At 43.3% G+C, this 17,519-nt stretch overlaps 1 protein-coding gene across 1 annotated transcript in view; it reads right to left on the bottom strand.

The window, feature by feature from the left end:
- The window catches only part of DHDDS (dehydrodolichyl diphosphate synthase subunit), a 27,168-nt gene extending 14,583 nt beyond the window's left edge, over positions 1–12,585 (bottom strand). Inside the window, 5 exon segments of the mRNA XM_007459115.1 lie at positions 3,842–3,943; positions 4,776–4,892; positions 7,773–7,915; positions 10,297–10,413; positions 12,471–12,585. Coding sequence (XP_007459177.1) covers positions 3,842–3,943; positions 4,776–4,892; positions 7,773–7,915; positions 10,297–10,413; positions 12,471–12,533 — 542 coding nt within the window. The 5' untranslated portion in view covers positions 12,534–12,585.
- Positions 12,586–17,519: the final 4,934 nt, after the last annotated feature.

Consider the following 17,519-nt stretch of genomic DNA (forward strand, 5'->3'; position numbering starts at 1 on the left):
TTGCGGAGCACAGGCTCTGGACGCACAGGCTCAGCGGCCATGGCTCACGGGCCTAGCCGCTCCACGGCATGTGGGATCTTCCCGGACTGGGTCACGAACCTGTGTCCCCTGCATCAGCAGGCAGACTCTCAACCACTGCGCCACCAGGGAAGCCCCTTTAGTATATATTTTTGATGTGGACCATTTGTTTTTTAAAGTCTTTATTGAATTTGTTATAATATTGCTTCTGTTTTATGTTTTGGTTTTTTTAGCCACGGGGCATGTGGGATCTTAGCTCGTGACTAGGGATCAAACCCACACCCTGTGCATTGGAAGGCGAAATCTTAACCACTGGACAGTCACGGAAGTCCCCGATAACTATTAGTTATTAATTTTTATTTTTATACTGTGTTTTTGTTCATTTCAACCTTCCTATAAGGCAGTCAGTATGCCATAGTGAAAGAGAACACAGGCTCTGGAGCCAGGCTGGAAATCCTGGTCAACTGTGTGAACTTGGACAAGTTATTTAACCTCACAGCAAGGTTCAATTTATAAAAACAGCATCTACTTCAAAGGGCCTAAGGATTAAATGAAATAATGTACGTGGAATACTTAGCAAGTGCTGGGCACAGAGTAAATGCTTAGTAAACATTAGCAATTATTATTATTTATTTTTATTTTTATTTTTTTTGTGGTACTTGGACCTCTCACTGCTGTGGCCTCTCCCGTTGCAGAGCACAGGCTCCGGACGCGCAGGCTCAGCGGCCATGGCTCACGGGCCCAGCTGCTCCGTGGCATGTGGGATCCTCCTGGACCGGGGCACGAACCCGCGTCCCCTGCATCGGCAGGCGGACTCTCAACCACTGCACCACCAGGGAAGCCCGGCAATTATTATTAACACTATTGTTTTAAGAGGAAGACAGAGGCCTACAGATGGTCAAGACCTGCTCAAGAGAGTTTATTAACTATCATTTATGCTAAACCTAATTCCTCTTTTATAATTTGAGATTCAAAAAAAATCTATTAAAATGACTGCTAGAAAAAAATATATTACCCTGGAAGAAAGGAAAATGAGGAGTTGGATGGTGGTGATGAGAGAATAGAAAAATTCCAGTTATGGGAAGGGTAGAGCCTGACTGTAATTAACTCATTGACTCTCTGTTATAAATATGGATTTGTCTAAAGCTGAATAATGTAAAGAGCACTGCCTCAGGCCCTGATCAGCCCAGTCTGAGTTGAACACCAAGCTTCCTGAGCTGATGGGTTGAGACATCAGCTTCCTTACCCTAGTAACCCGCCCAGCCCACGCCATGTCTGCATGACTAACCCACACAGGCAAGTTACTAAACCATGCAGGGCAGAGAAAACGGATATGAGAAAACTAGCTGGGCAAGAAGCAGGGGGTCAGTGGCTACTGCAAAGTGGTATCAGTATAAATCACACTGCACTAGGAGGCAAGATCAGAGTTCTAGTTCCAGGCATGAATGCATATTAAATCTGCTTGCTAAATAGCTTTTTTTCTTTTTAGCATAAACATTTGTCCCTTATTTTTTTAAATATGTTATTTAATTTACACAAAAATTATATAAAACATTAATCGTAAAGCACTAAGAATAAAATGGACTATGAAATCATTCCCCAAGCCAAGAATCAGAAAATTATCAATAACTTTCATCTACTTATATATCCCTCATCTACTTATATCTCATCTTCCTGCCCAGCCCCCATACTGCCAACTTAACCAGTATCTTAATGTTTCTTCCCCAATGGCTAATTTTCAATCCACATATTAATTAACCTCTCTACAGCATTTGACACTGTTGCTCCCACCAATGCACACCTGCCACCCCACCTGCGCTACCAAACACCCTCTTTTCTTGGCTTCTGTAATACTGGCAGCCCTTTTGTTTCTACCTTTCTGGTTGTTGATTCTCTTTTTTCCTTAAGGCTCATTTTCCTCTACCCAGCCAGTAAAACTTATGAGTTTCTCAAAACCCCATCCTAGGCCCTCTCTTCTCACTCTAGACTCTCCTTAGATTCCTCACGCTCTCTCTTTGCTTCAGTTACCATACTGCTATCTCCAGTCCCCACTTCTCTCTACTGTCAACCTGATATCTGTGTTCAACATCTATACTATATCCCAAACCAAACTCCTGACTTTCTTCCTCAAACTGCAGCCTCTCAGGGTTCTCAGCACAGCGAAGGGCACCACTGTCCACTGTTTTATAAGTCAAAAACTCTGGAGTCACCCATAACACATCCTTATCCCAGAGTCAATCCATCAAGTCCTCTCGATTTTTTTTCTAATATTTTTTCTTTTTTTTTTCTTTTTTTAATTTTATTTTTTTAATACAACAGGTTCTTCTTAGTTATCTATTTTATACATATTAGTGTATATATGTCAATCCCAATCTCCCAATTCATCCCACCACCACCCCCCCAAGTCCTCTCTATTTGATCTGCTTCATAGCTCTTAATGCAGTCTCTTTGGTCTATTCCACCATCACCACCATAATCCAAGCTCCCTTGAATTATTCCAACAGTATTTGTGCAACCAACAAGCTCCTCATAATACTGCCTCCTTCCCCAGTTACTGCTTATCCTCTCACCCCCTTCTTATGTCATTTATCATTTCCTTTGGGGAGCCTTCCCTACCAGGTCCATTCCTCTTATTATAAATTCTTGTTGAACCATGCACCAATGCCTTTATCATGCTTATCATCATTATAAATTTATGCTAATTTATATAATGTTGATAATGTTTGTTTCCCTTACCAGAGATCCACGAAAGCAGGAAATATGTGTTTTTTATTTTTACCACTGTATCCCCTATATACAGCAATGTGTCTGGCCTTTAGTTGGCACTTAAAAAATATTTGTTACACGAATGAATGACTGAATGAATAAACTATGTGGCACAGAAAGATCACTCAGCTGTTGGAGAGGAGAGGGATTCATAAAATAGCCTTAAAAACAGTCTCCTTTTCTTCTTATCTAATTTCATTCTCACTGAGAAACGTCTTCATTTTTAATTTAGTTTCCCAGGAAAATCGAATTATACTCAAGAAGGGAGTCAGAAAACCTCCTGGGTCCCACAATCCCATATATAATAAAGGTAAGGACAAAAGCTCTGGAATCAGACAGTTTTTGATAGACGTCCCAGCTCTGGCACTTACTAGCAGAATGACCTTGGGACAGTCATTTCCATGTGAGCTCAGTTTTCTCACTCATCTATAAAATGGAGAAAAGACTCAAATCTCTTAAACATGAGAATATTAACTTAATCAAATAAACACAGCATAACACATTGCCTGGCTTATTTTTTGCTACTATTATTTTACTACTGCTGTTGTTAGTTTACTAATATTATTACCAAAGGTTACACTACTAATAACAGGAGAGGGACTGAGCAGACAGATGGTTTCTAAAGTCTCTCCCAGCTCTAATAATTCTACCGTGTTGCTAATGATGAACAACTTTCTTTTTGAAAAATACCTGGATCTTGCATGAAACTGTAGCATGAGAGGCATAAAGGCCAATACCCCCAACAAGCTGCATTCCTGAAAAATCATTCTTAGAAAAACTCTGCCAAAGGCCAGCAGGGCATCATGTTTTATTGAATGCCCCAGTGTTGCTACAAGCCATGCCATTTTTTCTGGAGCTTCTTGGTTTGCGGTGAACACAGAAATTCTGAAGCAGGCTATAATAAGTCATTCCAAAGCTCTAAGTGCAGGGGACCACCCCTCTCAAATCTTTCCACATACATTCCCGATTTGAATTCTGGCTCAAGTACATGACTTAGGAGGGATTTTATGGTTCAGTGTATGCCTGTTTTCCCTATCATGCTGAACAACTGCGATACCTGGGATCCAGCAGGCCTTGCTCCACTCCCCAGGCCATCTCTCTCACAGCATTGCTGATCTCATGACGGGATGTGTAAGCAAAACAGACGTTCAGGAAACACCTGAGAAGGGAAGTACAGAATAATTTACCAAAGGGGGACAGGGACTAGGGAGTGGAGTCACTTATTACAGAGCACCCCTTCTGTGGCAGAACAAACACACACCAAATGTTAACCATGGATACCTCTGAAAAGCGAGATTATTAATTTTTTGAGTTTTCCAAGTTTTCTTGGGAAAAAACATATTAGTTTTGTAGTAAGAAAAATACTAACTGACCCTTATTATTCTCCTAATCTTCTTCCCTTCTGCTAACCCCCAGCTTTCAGAGGATGTGAATTCACTGTGATATTAGAACAAGCAAAGAAGAATAGGAAGGAAGTCTGATGTGAAACAAATCCACTGCCAAATATGCATTATATTCTGAAGCCACACATAATGAAGTCTGGATTATTAAACTCTGTTCCCCTCTGCATCTACATGCCCTTCCACAGTCATCCCCTCTATTGGTTAAAGCAGTGGGACGGAAAGAAAATTTCTTGAAGGATCTGTCTTCAGAGACAGGGATAAGGCCTGCTACATTCCCACCCCATTCCCTGTCAATTAAACACACACACACACATATATATATAAAAATACATATGTACATGGGGGGCAAGGCACATGAAGGAGGAAGATAAGAAACTGTATGTGTGAGTATACACACATATAACAAGGTGCTGCAGAACCACCTCTGGTCTGCCCTGCAGATGGAGGAAGAAGTCTCAAGCATCCAAAACCAACTCCTCATTACCTCTTGTACCAAATGCAGACCAAGGAAGGGCCAGGACGTCTCCCTAAAGTTAGCAGGGAGTCATAGATTAATACAGGTCCCTAAGGAGAAATCTGAAAACTTACTTGTTGTAGTTCTTGGTGGCCTGCACAGCCTGTGCGATCAGCTCCTGGAGATCCAAGGGCAACAAATGCAGATCACCCAGGACCCGGATACATACCCCATGCTTCTGCAGTTTCTCCCTGATTGGGGGGAAAGGAGGCAGGTTTGGGAGGTGGGACAGAGCTGGAGAAAGCAAAGTGCTTAGCTGATACTCAATTACCAGTTTTTGAGTGCCTTCCTGTGTGTCAGGCACTGATCTACAAGTATTATTTCACTGAATGCCCTCAACAACTCTGAAAGGAGTTTACTACATTCCTGTTCTACAGCAGGAAACTGAGGCTCAGATAGAATAGTTAGATAGGGATTGCCCAAGGTCATACAGCCATCAAGTGCTGTGTCGGGACTGAATCCCAGGTGTGCCTGATATGAGAACCCAAACCTCTTTACCACACATTACACCGCCTTGTGTGTCCTTGTCGACAAGATGCATTTCACGTATTCTGTTCTGTCTGTCCCATTTTGATGGGTGAATAAACTCCTCAACAGCAGGAGTTGTATTATTGGTTACTTCTGTAACATCTAACATTAATTATATGTTTACTAAGTGCCAGACATTGGTCTCAGTGTTTTACATGCATTCCATCCTTACATCAACCTTTGAGGCAGACACCATTATCATTCCCCTTTTACAGACGACGAAACTGAGGCACAGGGAGGTTAAGTAATTTGTTCAAGATCAGACATATATATATGGAGGCAGTGTAATGTTGTGATTAAAAAGACAGGCTCTGGAACCAAACTCCTTAAGTTCGATTTCTGGCTTTCTACTCACCAGCTGTCTGATCTTGAACAAATTACTTTGTTCAAATGTTGCTTTGAATAAGAATACCTAGATTCAGGAATTCCACGGTTCCTCCGTGGTTCTGCTGCAGGGGACACGGGTTTCATCCCTGGTCGGGGAACTAAGACCTTGCATGCTGTGTGGTGTAGCCAAAAAAAAAAAAGAATACCTAGATTCAAGCCCTAGTGCCTAGTGCCACCGATTACTATCTGACCTTGCATAACCACCCCTGTCATACTGTGAAAGTGCTTATTCTCAGACATCAGGCACATGACCTGAGTAAGGAGGTGTAAAAGCCCTGGTGAGGACCCAGGAGATCTGGGCTCCCAGCCTGGCTCTGCCACTAGCTAGCTGCGTGACCATGGGCAAACCTTTCTCTTCTCTTCACCAGGATTAGTTTCCCAACTGATGAAACTGAACTAGGCCAGTGGTTTTCCAAACTTCTTTTAGCCAAACAAGTCTTTCTTCAAATCAAATCTTAAACAGAAGCCCAATATATAAAATAGATAAATGCAAACAAGCACTGTATACCCCATTCCCTCTGGGTCCTTGCATGCCCACTCCTCACAACTATGGGGTTCTGTGGCACATTGTTGGAAAACCACCACTAAGGTTTCTTCTTGCTCTGTCTAGGACTTAATAACCTAAGACCATCTTCTCTACTCGTGACTGATTAGAACAATCTCAGGAGCACCTCTACTGCCATGCATTTTGATCTTTTAAGAAGTGTTAAGACTGTTTCTTGTCTCTATAGCAGACAACAGCTCAGGTCTAGAGTCAGAAAGACCTTGTGTGTTTTGGCTCTGCCTGTCTGATAGCTGTGTGACCCAGGATACACCCCTAAACTTCTCTGGTTTTTACTTTCTTTCTCTCTACAAATGGGATAATAATATCTTTCTCACAGGATAATGTGAATTTTAAATGAGAGTACATGTTAGGCTCAGGGCCTGACACATAGTATAAGCACTTAAAAAAGGTAAGATTAGTGTGAAGTACAGAAGAATTTGAAGAATTTGAACACCTGGAATGTGTCCCCATTACCTCTGTCCCCAGCCCCTTGGGTGTGAATTCTGAGCCACAAGGGAAGGAGTAATGTCTGTGGCCCAGAGACTAATATGGACAGAGAGAAGCCTGGCTATGCTCCCCGCACCCTGACCCACATAGGGATGGAAATGACAGAACTGTCCCAGGCCCAGCTCCACTAGAGCTCTAAGCTCTCTGTTCTCTCATCTTCCTGGTCCTGGTGTGGGGAGGAGCTGGGCAGAGAATGGTTGTAATGAACACTTTGGGGAAGTCCTGGCTGAAGAGGGTTCCACGCTTTGAAACAAATAATCTCCACCAAACTTCCACTTTGCCCCATTCTGGCTTTGCTCCCTAAGTTAAGCTTAAATTTAGTGGTAGCAAGAACAGTACTGACTCATCCCCATAAAGGGCTTTTATGCATCATCCAGTCCTGTCCAAGGGTATAGCAGGGGAGTACAGTAACTTTTTAGGGATGACGGCACAGCAGAAAATGGCTTTGTCAAAGTCTCTCTCACTCTACTTCCCCGGTCACAGTTCACTGGTCCTGGGGTAGAAATTTGAACTAAGGTGGACCAATTAAGGGTTTTAATTCATTCTGAGCAGCTCTCTTGAAGCAGACAAAGTTAGTCTGTGGAGCAAAGGAAATAAGTGTCCAAGGAGGCTCTACCTAATCGATTTCAATTCCTGGCTTCAGTTTTGCCTGAGGATGGCTATCCTTATCCTTGAATTCTGTGAAATACTTCTATATCCTCAAATAAATGTCCAAGAAAGAAAGAAGGAAGGAATGAAGGAAGGAAAGGAAGGAAAGGAAAGGAAGGAAGGAAGGGAGGGAGGGAGGGAGGGAGAGGGGGAGAGAGAGAGAGAGAGAGAGAGGGAGAGAGAGAGAGGGAGAGAGAAAGAAAGAAAGAAAGGAAGGAAGAAAGGAAGAAAGGAAGAAAGAAAGAGAGAAAGAAAGGAAGAAAGAAAGGAAGGAAGGAAGAAAGAAAGAAAGAAAGAAAGAAAGAAAAAACTAGCTTGCCATATTTGCCACTGAAGAGGTCTAACTAACAGTAGAAGGGTTTAGAGTTCCTTAACTAGCCTCAGAAAAGACAGCTGAGGGTTAGGTAAGGCTGGAGGTGGTATAAGAACACAGGCTCCCCCTCTGACAGCATCTTACTTTTCTTCCATCAAGCGGCTGAACTTCTGCCGGGCCAGATCCATTAGCCCATCTACCTCACTCTTGGAGCGTTTGAAGTTCTCAATGCTGAATGCGTAGACCGTCACCTCTAGGACGCCCAGGTTCAAACACCAACGCAGAGTCTGAGAGGGGAGAAGGCAAGGAGCTAGGGTACAAGGAAAGAGCAGGAAGGGAAACAGGAGATGCCTCAGCCCCGACTCAGTGAGAGACAGACTTTTCTCCTCCCCAAACTGGGTAAAGCTAGGATAATACCTATGCTTTTCTCAGAATAATGAACCAAATAAGCAGAAAGCCACCACCCGAGAGACTGAAAAATGTGAACTTAATGAGTACTATTATGCTGATGCTATTGTGGTTTACTGGAAAGAGCTCTTCACTGAGAGAATAAAGATCTAGGTTCTAGTCTCTCACTCCATCAAGCACTTGCTATGTGACTGCGGGCATATCATTTAACCTCTCAGGGCCTAAGTCTCCTTATTTGTAAAACAGGATCACAATCCATCCCTCACAAGGTGGCTAAAGATACATAAAAACACAAGGTATTACTACTCACAGCATAACATCATTATTCCAATAGACTGAGAGGCTGATGAGTTATAAGAATAAAAGCAACAATTGCACAGCTGTGTATCATTTAAGTCTGCAAAAGGTTTTCACATACATTATTTCATTTGATTCTTCAAGCTACCCCTTGAGAAAGGAATTACTGTTTTCATGCCTACTTTAGAGATGATAAAATTGAGGCTCAGAAAGTTGAAGACGAGTCAAAAGTCCACAGCTCTACCATATGAATCCATTATATGAGGTTCTAGAACAGCAAAAACTCATCTAGGGTGATAGAAATCAGAAGATGAGGGGGAAGGGGAGGAGAAGAGGAGGGAGGACAGGGTTTGACTGGGAAGGGGCACAAAGGAACTTGTTAGATGGAAATGTTCTGTATCTTGACAGGGCTGTGGATTAGACAGATGAATGCAACTGTCAAAATCCCAAATCTGTGCATTTCCCTGTATGAAATTATACCTCAACGAAAAAAGAAGTGAAACTCAAATTTAAACTCAGTCCTTTGGTACGGTACTGCTCTAACCCAGTGCCACTAAAGGTGGAGAACAAACTGGAGATGAGAATAACAGTGTTGAGATGGGGAGCCTGGAGGTTAAAGGTAAGGGACAGAAGACACTCAAACAGAACTGAAGAAATAAAGCTGAAGAGCTACCTTTCTAATCCCTTATCAGACACACAAACCCATTCACTGCCACCTCAGGAAAATTACCAGCACAAACCTGACACTTGAATAGGCTTGGGCCCTGAAGATCTTACCAGGCAGCGAACTTGGGTACACCTGGGTCGGAGCCCACCACTGACCTCAGTTAATATAGGCTAATAACAACAGCTTCAATTTTTTGAGCACATCTTTTATGCCAGGTCTTGTGCCACATGCTTTTCACTGTGCCATCTTGTTTAATCCTCATGTAATCTCCCCATTTTACAGATGAAGGAACTGAGGCAAAGGGAAGCTACGTAACTTGCAGCAGGTCACAGAGCCAGGAAGTGGCAGAGCAGGGGTGCCAATGAGTTCTGAGTGACTACAGAGCTTAAGCTCCTAAGCACTAGGCAAAAACTGCCTCTTAGTCACAAAAGAGAAACTGAGACCAACAAACCTGAAGACCTCAGTGCTGGAGAGAACCCCACAACCACTCATTCAAGGCAAAAAATATCACTGCCCTGGCTTCAGGACGTGTTCTTGTGCCAAGAAGCTGGGATCTGTGGGCTACAGAGTTTCACAAAGATCGACATATTCCATTCTTATTGTTAAATTTACTGTTTCCCAATTTGCAGTGGGCATTAAAACCATAAAATGTTGATGACGTTTGGTTGGAGTGATGTCCTGGTTTGTCTGGCACTTTTCCTAGTTTAAGCACTTAAAGGCCTGTGTCCTGAGAAACATCTCAACCTCAGGATGGGTAGTCACCCTCTACCTTTGCTCTGGAAATGTCAATTCTAAGAATTTATTCTGAACTAGTACCATTTATAATGTCCAATAATAGTGGAGCAGCTAAACAAACTATGTCAGATCCTCAGGAAAAATGTTCCACAGCCATTAAAACATACAGGTAGAAAGCTATAGATCAACCTAGAAAAATACTTGCCAAAATGTCAAGAAAAAAATAAGGTTATCAAAGCTATAGATGTAATTTTATAAATGTTAAGTCATGTTGAACATATTACCAGGATTGAGATGAGGCACAGAAAAACATAAATTGTTGATTAAAGTGGTAAGAGGAGACAATTTTGTTCTTATTTCTAATATTTTGCGATGATTCACTGGATGACTTAATTTTCTGTTAATGTTGATATGAGATCTATGGCTAGCAAGCAAGCAATAAAACAGACAAACAGCTATAAGAAAGCACTCTCAAACCACAGCAAACTCAGGGCCTGGTTTTCTAGCTATAATCCAATTCTCCACAGACCATTCACCTTGGGTTCTGCAACGTGTACCCACCTCAGCCAGTTTGTTGAAGCCCTGTGAGTGACCCTCTTGCCTCTCCACTTGGCACTTCTTGGCATAGCGACGGTTCCCATCCATTATAAACGCAATGTGTTTGGGCATTGGGCCTGCCTGTGAAGTAAGAAGACAAATGAACACATCACATACTCCTCAGAGATAAAGGGAGACAATATTCCAAGCTGACAGGCTTGAGCTATATGATAAAAGCCCCGAGGAAGGGAACTGGGTATTCTGTACTTTTAGCTCAATACATAAGCATTAAGCACTTTTATTCATTTTTATTTATATGCTTATTGAGCCCTTACTACATGCCAAGTACTATGCTGAGCTTTTCACATTTCATCTTAATTTTTTATCATACAAACATATGAAGTAAATAGTGTTATCTTCATTTTATAGGTGAAAAAACTGAGGCTCAGAGAGGTCAAGTGACTTGCATAAGTCACACAGCCCAGAAGAGACAAAGTGGGGATTCAAATTTAGGTCTATGTGCTTTCAGAGTTCATCTCCTAACCATATGCCTTTAACCACCACTTTGGTTTCATTAGCCTTCAACTGGAAGGCACAGGAAGGATATTGATGGGTATGGCCAAATGTAAAGGGCATCCTCCACATAAAAGAGGCATACACTTCTCAGTTTTATCCGAGTCCTGTCACACAGGAATGGGGGCCTCATACTGTTGGATCTTCTTATTGCACAAGAGAAGCTAATCAAGATTTTTATAAAAATTTAAATGTCAGGAGCCATTTGAAAACAAACAAAAAAGACATTTTGGGGGCAAACAAAACTTCTTACCTGGCCTAGAGCAGACTTTTGTTGTCTATCATAGCAAAAATTCACTCCTTGGGCTATTTTTCCTCACTGGAGGGGCTCTTCATAGACCACTTCCCCTGCATCTCCCAACATTTTCTACTTTTGTCCCCCATATATAGCCATAAAAAAAAAAAAATTCCAGTAAAGTCATGCAGCTTGTTCTTCCCAACATGTGACTGCAGTGTTTCCTTGAGGAGATGCTTTTCTATTTCCTGGACTGCCTGAGATCACCTGGCATTTGTGTGTGAGTGTATGTGTGGGTACAAGGCTTACTTACTCATAAATTCACTGCTACTTGCTGCTTGACAGCCTGTGGCTGAAAAATAAAACCAAGCTGACTGGCTCCAATATCAAACCTTTCATGTGAGGAGGATATAACATTGCTGTGATTCCTAGAGAAAAAGCTGAGGGAAGATCTAGGGAGTGGAGTGTAGGAAACAGAGTGATTGTAGTCTTCAAATGATTGAAAGACAGCCCCAATAATGGTAATTAAAAACTGCTAGACACAGTGCTGAGTGTTTTCTATGTAGGTTCATTTAATCCTCAAAATCACCATATAAAGTCACATGGTTAATAAACAACAGAATAGAACTTTCATTCATGTTTGCCTCCAGAACCCTCTTAACCATTATGCTCTACTGTCACATCAAAGAAAGATTAGTTATTTTATCTAAACCCAGAGGTCAGGGACTTCCCTGGTGGCGCAGTGGTTAAGAATCTGCCTGCCAATGCAAGGGACACGGGTTCGATCCCTGGTCTGGGAAGATCCCACATGCCGCGGAGCGACTAGGCCCATGGGCCACAACTACTGAGCCTGAGCTCTAGAGCCCGCAAGCCACAACTACTGAGCCCGCATGCCACAGCTACTGAAGCCAGCACGCCTAGAGCCCGTGTTCCACAACAAAGAGAAGCCAGCACAGTGAGAAGCCCATGCACTGCAACGAAGAGCAGCCCCTGCTCACCGCAACTAGAGAAAGCCCGCACACAACAATGAAGGCCCAACGCAGCCAAAAATAAATTAAAAAAACAAAACAAAACAAAAAAAAGCCCAGAGGACAGTACTAGGAATAATAGATCAAAGTTCTAGAGAAACAAATTTCAGGAAGATCTAACAGTCTATGCTGTCCAATGATACTGGGAGGTCTCAGGCTTCCTGAAAATGTGAGAGTTAGGACAATAATCTGCCAGAAATGTAGACCTGGAAGTTACCTGCAATTCTAAGACTCTTTGATACCATTGCTAAATTCTACTACAAATCCATAAATATCATGGGTTACCCATTTTTATAACAGGTTTTAATATAAGATTAGCCAACGAACCAAAAGGCCAACTGGTGCTTTGGGCCACTGCTCACCTTTATGATGTTGGCACAGAACCGCTCCCAAAACGACAGCTCTCCTTCCTTGATCCATGACATAGTTCTTGCCTCAGCAGAAGAAGCACAGAACAATTAGACACCAACCAGGTAACCTTGTATAAACAAGACAGAGAATTAGAAGTCACCACACCTGCAAACAACTATGGCTGACTTGCAGGGATTCATCAAAACGGTAGAGGTCAGCCAGCATCAGAATCCAAGAACACTGGCCCTGGACTTCCCTGGTGGTCCAGAAGCTAAGACTCTGCGCTCCCAATGCATGGGGCCCGGGTTTGATCTCTGGTTAGGGAACTAGATCCCACATGCCACAACTAAGAGTTCGCATGCTGCAACTTAAGATCCCGTGTGCCACAACTAAGACCCGGCACAACCAAAATAAATAAATAAATAAGACACTGTCCTAAGCCTCTAGTCTTTCACTACCCAGAATTTATAAGCCAATAGGACCTTTGGGGCAGAGGTCTTTCCTTGGTTCTATGGGCTTGGTGGACCTTGCTCCCCATCCCCTTTTTTCTCAGAGTCTGTACTGCCTTTTTCTGAACATGTAAGTCTGCTTCCTGTCACATCGTAGTGCCTACAACCTGATCCTTCCCCCTTCTTCCTTCTCCATCTTCCACCAGGCTGTTTCCCACTCTCGGGGCTCTGGGTCACTAACCCCTTCAGTTGTTGCACCCGTTACCTCCTACCCCAGAGATTTCCCAATTATTTACTCCTTCACTTGTATCTTCCACTGTCCCCTTTGTCTCTCCCACAGCTGCCTCCCGCTCAGTCATCTCTCTCCTCTTCTCCTCTAATCCACCCCCTGAATCCAGCACCTTGACAGGCTGCGCCGGCACCTTTCAACAGCTCGAGGGGACCGACACTTCCTCACGACGTGGCGCTGGAAGAACACGTCATCGCTGGGCGCTGGGACAAGCTTCAGCCGTCACCTAATGGGCGGGGCCCTGGCCTGCGCCTGCGCGCTCGGAGGAGGAGCGGAGCTGAGCGAGAGTTCTCGGCTGTTCGCATTACTGGGGCGGGGCGGGTTGGGGTGAAGGGGATAACCGCGCGGGCTACCCGGCTCCGGGCCACGTGTGAGGGACCCGGCTGGGGAAGGCGGCGTTCAGACCACCTGGGAGAGCCGAGAAGTCTGTAGACAGGCGGGCTAGGTAACGGGGCAAGAATTAGGAGAGCCCCACCTCAGAAATGCTGGGACTTCTTAGCCACTGGTGGCAGTTTGGACTTTTGAGAAAAGGGGTAAGGCAGCGTCCTGGTAGCTGGAAGGCCGCAGCACTGGCTTTAGAGCTCTGGTACAAGTGTTTTTTGTTTGGTTTTTTTTTTTGGTAGAAGTCTTAAATATCCTGTTTTTATACTCTTTTGTCTTATTTAGTGAATTTAATCGTTTACAAAGTTCCTAGCCGTAGTTGGCCTCACAGGGAGGGCACTTAATATCAGTCCATTTTGTGCTGATTTAAGGCACTCAAGATTATAGGATTTGCATTCTCAAGACCTAGCCAAAGAACTCAGAAAAGGGTTAAGGCCAGAAAGAACTCTAAGAATGACTTCTAAAGTTTAAGAAAGGCCATCAACTAACCCTGACAGAAAAATCAAGGGCATTCTGTACCAAACCTTTAAAGAAAAGGGTTGCAGGAATTTGAGGCACAAACTCACAAAAGATATTGGGAGTTTAGTTTTCTCAAAATGAGAGGGGAAAAAAAAAAAACTTTACCATTTTCAGAGAACCTTCTTGTAGTTTCTTACTTTGGGTTGCAGTGTCAAGGAAACAAGGCAAGGAAGTGATACTGTAGTCATGATTCCGGACTCATTACGTTTGTCTTCCACTCTTTCTGATGAAAGGGTTGTTTTTAACACAGTGAAATGATCAAAGAATGCCCTCCAGAGATGAGTAACCCACCCATGAATAGTCTCTTAAGCTTTTCCATCCTTCCTGCTTTGCATGTAGGTTAGTAAGTTTCTGCCTAGCTGATTACTTCAATTTTGCGGGAAAACCATTTAGTAAGGTCCAGTAGTAGCTTGCTACTTTTAACATCTTCCAAGGTCAGCTTTGACTTTTGGTAGGAAGTCCCTAGAGGGGTATATGAAACTTCTTACCCTTATTCTGTTAACGATTCCGTGCACTTTGTGTGATAGTTGGTATGCCTCCAATCAAGTCTTTCTTTTCTAAACCCTCCTTCCCTTAGGGGGAGCTAGATGTTTAAAAATACAGTGTTCATCAGAAGGCTAGTGAACTTGTTAACATGTGTTTATAGCTGGTCAGTGTATCTCCTCTGGCCTCAATTTCAACAGTTTCCCCTGTATTTCCATCCCTGGGTTGCTGCAGGGGGTTAATTAATTAAGATTTGTAAAGGGCTTTGAGGAGCAAGGGACAAAGTATTATTAGGGTCTCATGCCCCAAGCCATGGCCCCATCCTTTCATCCCAGTCAGTGGCACAGGCAACCCCATTCTTATGCATGCCAAGCCCTTAATCCCCTCTTGAATGTGGCAGCTTCCAAGGAAAGGACAAGAGGCCTTAACTAGAAACAAAAATCCACTGTAATGAGGTGCTAAAAAGACTGAACTTTCAAGATTCACTCCTAACAAAATGGCTGAACAGAAAACTTAATGGTTCTTGTGACTTGAGTCCCAACCCAAGAAAGTGGAAATAATGGTAGGAAGAAAGCACCTTAAATATCAACCAAGGAGATGACAGTTTCGGTACCAATAAGTCTTTATTCATTGTATTTTCCCAAGGAAAAGAAGGGGAAGGGAAAGGGGTCAGCATGTGTGTTACAAAATGATAGCAAATGGCAAAGGAAGTATACCTGGCACAGCAAAATCAACGAACAAATAAACACTGCCCAGATGGGGTCGCCAAAGCCCAAGGGGGCTCAGTCTCCTGCAGTTCAGTAATGAGGGGAAGGGATGAAGAACAGGTACATGCTTTTCTACCCTCCCTCCCTCCCCATAAATTCAAGATTTCACACAAAGCTTTGGTTTCTAGCAGTAAACATGGAGTTACATTCGTCCGTCTCCTATTAAACAATTTTGTGGCCACTTTGACATAAGTTTCTTGCACCTGCATAAAAGTTCCTGAGTGACTTGGCTATACATTCATCTTTCCTTTCGTGGTCTCCCAACCCCACTTTCTACATGGAAGGCCCCCTCATTGCTCCTCTCTACCCTAGGATTAGAGATTAAAGTAGGTTTTAATCCATGCAAAGACAGCAGTCTGTTTGGAATGAATCAAATCAAGGAATGGTCATGACTCGGGAGATTGAGAACAAGGGATGGTGAGTTCTTAGCTTCTTCAGGATTTCTGCACAAATCATTTAATCACAGACACCCCACAAATTAAACGTATAGGTGTATGGACTATTTTGGGGGAGGGCACGAAGGGGGAAAGAAGAGGGGGTAGGAATACAGTTTTTAGGACATAAGATCTTGGTCGAAATAGGAAACAGGGGAAGGGGAACACAAAAGAAAGTGTAGTTCAAGACCTCCCACTTCAAGAAGAGGGGCCTCCAAGTTTATGTTTCAGATCTTTTTGGCTGGTGCAGACCTTTTGTCAAAGATGCTTTGGCTATTTTTCTCAATATAAAAAGAAGTTTGTAAACAATAAAACCCCAAAAGAACATGGAGAAGACCAACACATTATATTTACACAAACTAGGCCACTTAGCAACCACCAAATCAGCTACTTGTGAAGTCCTACGAAGTCCAGACAAATACAATAACTAGAGGGGGGCAGCAATTGGGGGAGACAAGAACCCAGGATCAGACACACATCACCCAATGCGTTCTATTGCATTTGCCCCGTTACAACACAGTGAGGTAGGTTTGCAGTGATCTCACAGCATGTAAACGAAACCCCCTTTTCTCCTTTAGCTACCATGACACTAATTACTGCTGCAGCAGGGCAGGACACTGGCTCTGGGAACCACAAAGAAGCCATCACTGATGGTCCCTCTGGAAACCAAGGAGGAAAAGTCCAGAATTGCTAAAGATTAAGGATTTTGTCCTTGCTTCATATATCCATCCCTGGGCAGCTCAAGATGGGTACAGAGGCATCATTCTTAAAACCTGTCCTTACCAAGTCACAGTGTTTACAAAAACACATACAATACACCCTGTTGTGTATGTTAGGCCTAGCCCAATCCACTGAAGGATGGACCTGGTATGTAAAGCGAGTCCTATGCCCTGGGATTAGAGGTCTGGAACAGGAATCCTTTATCACACATACAGATGACCTCTGCCTCATCTTGGCTTCCCCTCTCTGCACCTTTACCTGGCCCAGCCTCTCCTAACCTCTCTGTACCACCTTTTCCTGTTCAGACCAATTTCCAATCTTTCAGTAGAAGGAGACCAAGCCATGGGGCAACCCAGTTAAAACCTAGTCTCCCGTGAAACATTGAAGATGGCTGGTGACTCGGATAGATTCCAAGAGGACACTGTGGCAGAAAAGCCAGCTCTAATTGGCAAAAATGAGGTAGTTCAATAGGCTTTATGCTCCAAATAGTTGTTCTCTCTAGTGATAGAGCAACAAAAAGTATTCCTGCTGTGCTATGCAGACCTGGAGCTGCTGCCGACTTATCCCTGAGATTGCTCACGTACCTGAGAACACAGTGCAGGAATGAGGGCCTTAGATTAAAATACACAAAAATACAAAACCAGAATATTTATATTATGAAAAAAAGTTAAAATGCACAAGATATGTCATTCGCACACAGCTAGTGCAGTTGGCATCCTGAAGAAAGTGGGACCCAAGGTACAGTCATCCAAGGGAGCAAATAAATAAAATTGTATTGGCCCAGAATGGGGTGGGAGTGAGCTTAGAAGCAGCAGGTCTGCAGCTGTTCCCTCAACCCCCCTTTTGCCTATCATCACAACCCACTGCTTGGGACAGTTCTCTCAGCACTCTCTCCCAGGAGGAGGTTGTGAGCAGACAAGATGTGGAAAACCCTGCCTTACCCCTGAGATATTTCCTCCCACAGAATGTAGTGACTTGTGGGTTGGGTCCATTAATCTGGTCTCATGCTTAATCTTTT

This window comes from Lipotes vexillifer, unplaced genomic scaffold (assembly GCF_000442215.2).
Source record: "Lipotes vexillifer unplaced genomic scaffold, Lipotes_vexillifer_v1.1 scaffold496, whole genome shotgun sequence".
NCBI classification, from domain to species: Eukaryota; Metazoa; Chordata; class Mammalia; order Artiodactyla; family Lipotidae; genus Lipotes; species Lipotes vexillifer.